The sequence below is a fragment of the Schistocerca cancellata genome, chromosome 5 (genome assembly GCF_023864275.1).
Source record: "Schistocerca cancellata isolate TAMUIC-IGC-003103 chromosome 5, iqSchCanc2.1, whole genome shotgun sequence".
NCBI classification, from domain to species: domain Eukaryota; kingdom Metazoa; phylum Arthropoda; class Insecta; order Orthoptera; family Acrididae; genus Schistocerca; species Schistocerca cancellata.
The window spans coordinates 521570630-521578963 of NC_064630.1; the positions used below are offsets into that span (position 1 = coordinate 521570630).

At 42.3% G+C, this 8334-nt stretch overlaps 1 protein-coding gene across 1 annotated transcript in view; it reads right to left on the reverse strand.

Annotated features, from left to right (window-relative positions):
* LOC126188643 (odorant receptor 43a-like) overlaps positions 1-7919 on the reverse strand; it is a 63058-nt gene extending 55139 nt beyond the window's left edge. The window contains exons 1-2 of the mRNA XM_049930245.1: positions 7108-7919; positions 2911-3010 (exon numbers count right to left, since the gene is read on the reverse strand). Of these exons, the coding sequence (XP_049786202.1) occupies positions 2911-3010; positions 7108-7919 (912 nt within the window). The remainder of the gene's footprint in view (positions 1-2910; positions 3011-7107) is intronic.
* Between the last annotated feature and the right edge of the window lie 415 nt (positions 7920-8334).

An 8334-nucleotide genomic window follows, 5' to 3' on the forward strand; every position in this document is an offset into this window, starting at 1 on the left:
GACATGTTTACTCTGTTCTGCTACCACAGACATAAATTTGGCGAACCCTTAAACTGTGATTTTTTTTCATGCAGTTAAACAACTGTGACGTGCCACTATATAGCTTTAGCTGTCATGGTACACGGTAACTAGCGATCTTATCATTTATTTCATAATGTCTCTGACAAGGAACCCCTTTAGTGCGAAGTCACAAGTTCAGTCTTAAGTAACGCTCATTTGAAAGTTTTATGTCAGCAACTAAGACAGGAAATATATTTACGAACTTTCAGCATGCTGGAATAGCTTGGGTCAGAAATTTATGTTAATCAGTAGAACGAAAAACCAACCCAAAGTTGCATTTTTTTTTTTATTCACTCGAAGACTTGTGTCGGCCGAGACCCATTTTCAAATCGTCGTCCCGAAACTAGTCATCCAGCGAACAAAGAAGTAAAATTTGCAACTTTGGCCTGGCATTTCGTTCTACTGAGAAAATATATTAGCTGCTAATGACTCACCATGTGTTTGAGGAGGGCAAACAGAAAATGAGTGTCTGGGAGCTGCCAAGATCATTCTGTGGGAAGTGTGTATTACAATTTACAAAATGGACATAGTCGGCATTCAAGAAATCTTCAAAACTAACCGTTAGCTTGCACCATGAACGCCGAAAGAAAAATGGGGCGCCGCAGTGATCACAAAGGTTCGCACCATCGAGATCGAAGGCGAACCCCTCGGGAGTTACAAGCCGTGCAGGACGTTCAGCTAGGTATTCACTCTTAAAGAATGCAACAATGCATATAGAATCATACTGGTGTAACGGGGCGATGTGAACTAATGGAATGTCACGGCATGCAACCGAATGCGAAACTGTCTGGCCGGCCGCTGTGGCGGGGCGGTTCTAGGCGCTTCAGTCTGGAACCGCGCGACCGCTACGGTCGCAGGTTCGAATCCTGCCTTGGGCATGGATGTGTGTGATGTCCTTAGGTTAGTTAGGTTTAAGTAGTTCTAAGTTCTAGGGAACTGATGACCTCGGTAGTTAAGTCCCATAGTGATCAGAGCCATTTGAACCATTTGAACATACAGTGCTTAGAGCCATTTGAACCATTTTTTTGAAACAGTCTGCCATGGAGCTTATCGTCAAACTGGATATCCTTTAGGACTTAGCTACACAAAGTGCGATAATATGTTTTCCAGGCGCCGAAAAAGAAACATTCATAGGCTGGAGTTGTCGAGTGTTTCCAGCTGGTATGAATTACAATGTCACACTCTTTTACGCTAAAGGAGACCAGGAATCAAGCAAAATCAAGTTATTTTGACCAGCTATTGGCCAAAAGCAGTATTCATACCGTAGTTGTAGTTCTCTTAGCCCCATTTGCCCTTGCAAGATCACACATCACCACACAGGAAAGAATCGTATGGAGCAGAGCACCTCCAACTTCTCGTAGCACAGTAATTGTGTACGAATGCGTTAGGGCATTGATGTTAGTTGATCTTGATACAACTTTCTTGGTGTCGCTAATTTTCAGAGCTCCTCTCATACGCATTTCCTCTTCAGATCTCGACTGGTCGGAGCTGAAAAAAATTCCTTTCTAAACGGAGGGATAAGTTTGTTTATCTCATCTATAAATTTTCGGGCCGATTCCGCTATTTGCTGTGCATCATCAAATTGACGCTTTGCTTGAAATTTCGTTGTTTTTGTTTTCCAATACTGTAGCACTGTCTGAACCATCAATTGCTTCATTTGAAATGACGGAAATCTTCATCGTGCCCAATTTGATGTACATAATGTAGTAGGTCACTAACATGAACATCGTGCAAATTGTATCGAGCGTTCTTGAAACGCGCAAACACCACTCTTTGCATCAAGTACGCCTTGTCCTCTCTTGAATATTCGTAGTTCTTCTTATGCACTAAACGGTCATATTGCTGGGGACTTACTCGAAATCTGTTCATAAATTATTATATTTTTACTGTGCTGAGGATGATATTCCATTTACGTAATTATGTTTAGTGCTCGCTCCTTGGACAACGATTGCCCTTTACCACGTTCCACTGGAGACGGCTCCATGTCCGAAAAGTATGAAGAACTACAGGACTCGACAACTGTTTCAATATCACTTTCACTTGTTAAGTACATATCATAGCCCTCTAGGACATTTTCTGCACAGTCGCGCATATACGCCACAACACTTTCGACTGACTCATCTTGTTGTAGATATAATGAATGTCTGGTTTGTTCATTGTTGTCATTGCTCTGCTTTGTATCAACACCTGTAGCACTGTAGCACTGTTGTGAGTTACTCGTCGATTAAGCAGTTCAACGACGATTGGAAGTCACATGCTGTGCTCACGATTTGATACCTCCATTCCCGTCCCCTGTTGCCATTAGCAACCAATACTGTGGGGTGTCGAATGCCGTAAACATCTTTGACCTTTGGCGACCTCCCACTCAAGGAGTCCCTTGTGAATCATATAAAACATTTAAGTTATTACTGCAACGAACACTGACTTTTTTATTGGAAACTGCTTGTTATTAGATCATATAACGTTAACATTACATGTCAATATAATCTTGTAAATTCGTTATGTAAATATCTAGCAATTAAATTAGTGACTTACTGTACACTGTTCTTCAGGATAATTGTTAAGCTTTCTAAGAGAAATAATAAATAAGACAATCGTGGGATTCATATTGAGATTTCCCAATTAACGTTCCCATAGGAGCTCACTTTAGAGACTTGCAGTAGACATATTTCCTGAGATAACTTCTACTTTCTTCGTTTCTGTGGCTGAGAATAGTCGCAGCTAGATTGTTTAAAGCCGTATAATATTTTTGGGAATATTATCCACTTCTAGATCTTAGACGACACTTCGAAGTTTACGAGTATCATATTTTGCAATAAGCGGTGACGTGAATTTTCAAGTGGTACTTACATAAGCTGCCGGGAAAATGAGCATGCAGCCATTGAATACTCCTAGAGCCAGCTGCATCATTGCGATGGGATTCATCACTTTTTCTAAATGAACGATGAACCTGAAAAAAGAAAAAAAATATATTCAGTTTGCCAAGGAACAAGATTATGAAATTCTTAGCCAGTTCCGTGGGTGCATCACTGTATTGTTTCATACACAGTCAGAGAATTCCCTTCAGAGGTAGTGCACAAAGAGGGTGTAGTTATTAAATACTTTAACGAACATTAGTGTTCCAGACTGTAAATGATTCTCTTCTCTAGGTGAAGCTACATAAATTTTTTGAAACATGAAGAACATAATCGTAAAATATTTTCAGGTCACTATTCGCAGAAAAACGCGGTCGGATCCTTCTTTTCTGTTTCAATCCAGAAATGTTTCGGTCCACTGAATCCTCACAGCATGGTTGTTAATTGCTTAGTACTTGCTTGAAGCACGTAAAGATAAAAAAATACACACAGCTATGAGCCTGGTCCTCAAATTCTCAGAATATTTCCACAATGTGTATCTTAGTTCTACATTTGATTGTTTATGGACCTCTCTGCCGTATTGGTACAACTGTTCACTAAATCAGTCGATTGTTTCTGTAAGTGCTTTAACACACTTTATGTAAAACAATTGTTAAGCCTGAGATGAAACTATTGCAAGTCGTGTTTTGAGCTGTTTATCCAATCAAACGCCTATTTAATTTTCGTTCGCTCTCAGCCTTCATTGGACTGAACGTCCACGTCAGACTTTTGGCAATAGAATTTCTGTTGCTTGAGTGTTCCCATTTATAAAATAGAAAGTGTTGTTTAAGGTCAAATGTGTGTCGTCAGAGCCACATTCGTCAGAATTACTTAAATTAGCTGCCTTCTCTGTTCCCTAGTCACAGAGTAGGCCGAATATTCTTTAATATGTCTCTGGTCAAATTTTAAATATTCTTTGGGCCGTGCTATGTGATCTAAACATGACCATGTGTACTGATTCACACGGTAGAGGGGAGGTTGTAGTGTTCTGGCTGATCTTTCTGCATCACATATCCAAAAACATTCAATAAGAAAGAGTCAGACATCTTTCTCAATAAGTTAACTAACTTTACGTCGTCGTTGACTACAACACTTGAAGGCTAGAATTCTTAATTTGCGTCACTTTTAATAACAGTCTGAGAACTGAATCAGCTCAGGATGCCATTTCTTGTATTTGACAGTGCTGAACATTTCTCAGCCACATTTGGACATCATCCTCTTAAAAGTAACTTCAGTTGTGGAACTGTATGGCAATATAAGGACCTGTTGTGTTCTCTTGTAGGGAGATTTGAAAGCGAAAGAATGTCATTAACAAAATGAGAAATAAGAGTATAAGAAATTACACGTGAGATCGTCTTGCACTGTCAAGACAGGAAAATGAAGACAATCTACATTGCCGTGTAATGGGTCGACGTTTGAAAAGCAAAATGTTGTGGTATTTCTTAGGTTTCCTGAGTGGAAAGCGAATGCATATGCTGCGTATGCGTTGGAATCAGTGTGCTGGTCAAATGTGGACTGGATAAATTTCCGAAAGTCATCAGCCTGGCACATTTACACCAATAACGGATTTATTTAGTTATTCGAATGCATGCTTTCGAACACTATTATAGTTCGAGAATGAAATTTGACTCTATAGTGGAGTATGCGCTGATATGAAACTTCCTGTCAGATGAATGATGTGTGCCGGACCGAGACTCGAACTCAGGATCTTTTCCTTTCGCGGGCCAGTGCTCTTCCGGTAGGGCACGTGCCTGTAAAAGGCAAAGGTCCCCGAGCTCCTGTATTGGTTCGGCACACATTTTTAATCTTCCAGGAACATGCGAGATGTAAACGGGAAATACGAGTAAATATCAAAAACATATTGAAAATGACTGTTGAGGAGAGCCTCAAAAAATGGGGAAACAGCAAACCGAATAGGAAAAAAATATATTTAGTTCTAGACACTAGAAATGATGAAATCAGTATTAGTCTAAAGGCTCATAAGGGACTAAAAATGGCTTGCAAAGCTTTTCTTTAGGCGTTCTTAACTTTCTCTGGAGTTATGTCCGCGTGCTTAGCTAGGTGGTAACATACTTGCCTCCCATGCACTGGGCTCGGATTCTGTTCCCGGCCGCGTTGGAGATTTTATTCTCTCGGGGTCTGGGTGTTGCGCATTCATCCTCATCATTGGCCCCAAGTCGCCCAATGTGGCGCCTTCTGAAATAAGACTTGCACTTGGCGGCGGAATCCGAATGGGACCTCCCGGCCAACAATACCATGCGATCATTTCAGTGCTGGAGTTATGTGCCGTGGCGAGATTTTTTAATCACCAACTTTGTGGCAAAATTATTTTGTTCACTCTGACTTGCATACGGGAAAATTACCTTTGTAATTAAGTAAGAGCTATCTCTGACGGAAAGATTTAGGAAGTCATTTTTCACACGTACACTTCGAGAGTGAAACGATCGAGAAATGGTCTGGAAGTAGTTCTGCCAACACTTAAGAGCGAATTGCAAGTTATCATGCAGACGTAGACACAGATGCAGTCCCCGCTCTTCGACACACAACCCGGTGTAGCGCGAAACGTCCGACAGGCTAGCACAATCCTCAGAGGACATTTGGCTCGGCTCGGCGGACTGTGCGTCCCCGTCGGTAGGAGACCAATGGGCTTCAATCGGGAGGGAAAGGGTGGGGGAGGTATGGCCACGAAGCAATTGGCCCTTCTCCCTGATCTAGTGTCAAAAGGGTATAGATTCACTGCACACTCATATAATTCATATTCAGCATGGAATGATATTGTGCTGTCAATGAGCTATTCCTTCTTCAGGAACACTATTTAAGATTTCTCAGGTTAAAAACTGTGTACTCTTATTCAGATAGAATAACATTTACAATTATGGTCTTGTATCTTCATTTAAGTTTTCCATAGATTCTCAAAATTAAACAGAGCAACTAATGACTAAATAATGCCATATCTCACTACCTTCGGAGTCCTTATTGGACCTGCTCATTGTTGGTAGATGCTATTATTATTACTGCTTCACGTGATTTATGGACTGGCGCAATCCGTTCCAACGCCTAGTTGTGAGAGTATAATGGGAAGGTGAATTCGATGTTGGCAGGCAGTCTGCTCCGCGAAGTTAGAACGAAAGAGGAGCCGAACTCTCTGCCCCATCTGTCGGAGCTATCACAGTGAAGAGTGTGACGTGCTCTATTTGCTTGAGGCAATGTGAGAAGTATTGAAACTGAGCCCGTAATATCTATAATAATTCTGATCATGCGGAACATTACTTCAGTTCTTGCCAACCCATTACAGCTTATGAAAAAATTATTACTCTCCGATGACGTCATCCTGCGCAATCACACAATCGTGCGTTAGTTACTTCGGTAGATACAAGGATCTTTATTTGAATGGTGCGTTAATTACTAGCAAGAACTGTTTTGTAGTAAGAATTTAGTAAATGTAGTAACTTGTCGCAGTATCCATGGTGATATACATCCGAATTAAACGTGAAAAATTTGCTTCCGGACCAAAATTTCAACTTGGAATTCCCACTTATAAGGAGCGATCGCGGTAAGCATGAGAAGTCCTATTCATGGCATTATTCTTCTGTCACTTTACCTCTCGATGGCGATATCACTGCAGACAGGGCACAAGTTCGCTTTGGGAATGGAACGGGAAGATGGAGAAGTACCAATTACAGCGTTTTTGTTAAGTTGTTTAGCCTTGGAAAACCTAAATCCAGGTCGTCCGATGGAGAACTGAATCTCTGTCCTCCCATGTGAGAGTCCAGTATTTTACCACTGCTTCACCTCGTCCAGTGTGCTACTGTGATGAGTGGGGAACGTGAAGCAATTCTCGTTTGTCATTCGTGCACATGGAGCATCTTTGGTTCTAGACTAATAGATAAGTCCTCTGCTACTGTTCCCTGGAATGATGCTACTCTCAACATGGGAGACTCCATGCACGTAACACTTCGGAATGTAAGAGGGAATCGTCGAAGACAGCGAGAATTTGAACGAGTCCAGGAGACGACTTCGGATAGCCTGTTGGTTAAGGCGACTTTCTCTCAAAGACAAGAAATTCGTATTGTAGCCCTGGTCCTGGAACATATTGTCATGAATTACCTTAAATGTAAATTGTTTGAATGATATCTTCTTGATGTTTATGTACCTTGTGATATCCTGGTGAGTATGGATGCAGAGGCATAGCTGCTTGTACATGTCTTCCATTACCAAACTATTCTTTCCCAATTTTGACTCTGACGATGAGTTTCCACCACCATTTCTCAGATGTAGATCAGCAATGCGTGAAGCCATAATTTTTAGCTGAGCTGCAATGTGAATCATAACTACTGTAAAAAAGCAGTCCATATGCACGTTGATTAAAGCGATGAACGTCAGAGAGATACCCTGTAAGGCGTAGGACAACTCGTACAGTGGGAAGGCGGTCGTATTCGCCATTGGGAGTTGCTGGAGGGGTAGTCTCTTGTCGCCCGGGGACGCAATCAGTGGTGCAAGAATCCATACGAAGAGCAGGGAGACGTTGTACGCGTCCAGACCTTTTGAGATGCGACTGGCGCGCTGCCGAGCTTCCCTGAAGATCGCTTCGCGACACGGCTGGCCCCGCACGTACTCCGTCTGGCGCTTGACCAGCGCATCCAACCAGCGCACCAGCCGACACAAGCTGCCCTCGTCACGGAGGAAGATCGCCACCTTGAGCACGCCGACGATGATCACCGACACGTTGGACAGAGCCAGTGTGTAGTCTTCTAGTTCACCTCGTAAAGTGCAGAGGTTGATGCCAGCTTCGGCAATGTGACCCAAGCATAGCGTGATGATGGTGACAGTAAAGATGCGAAACAATCGCGAGCCTTGTAGTGGCCAAAGACCACATACACTCAGAAAACGCACGTCGTACTTAAGAATGGAGTCCGCAGTGTACTGCCATGTCAGTGACTTCGATCCTTCAGTATCCAAATCCATGACAAAAACGGCCAAAATCGTAGACTGTTACACTTCTGAACTCCTTCCTTCCCTCCACCGTTCACAGTCCCAGTAGGAGCACCACTGACGTGAATAGGACGGCACTTCCGCAGCATCGGCTCCCTCCCCCACACGATTGCTCTTCTTATAAACGAAGATTGCAGGATCAATACAGAAGACTCTCAATGTTGTTATTACAAAATCTGCTGACAGCCAGGTAGGTCTCACTGCACCTTAAAGAGAATTTCTGAGCTGCGTAATAGAATCTCTGAATTAAATGCGTATGACAATTTACGTCACTTCCTCGTGCATAACATCCACCGAAGGTTGTACCTGAAGTGTTGTGTAGCTCATCAATAAAATCACACAAATGAAATCAAATGCCCCTACAAATAAGTAATAAATTACGGTGTGG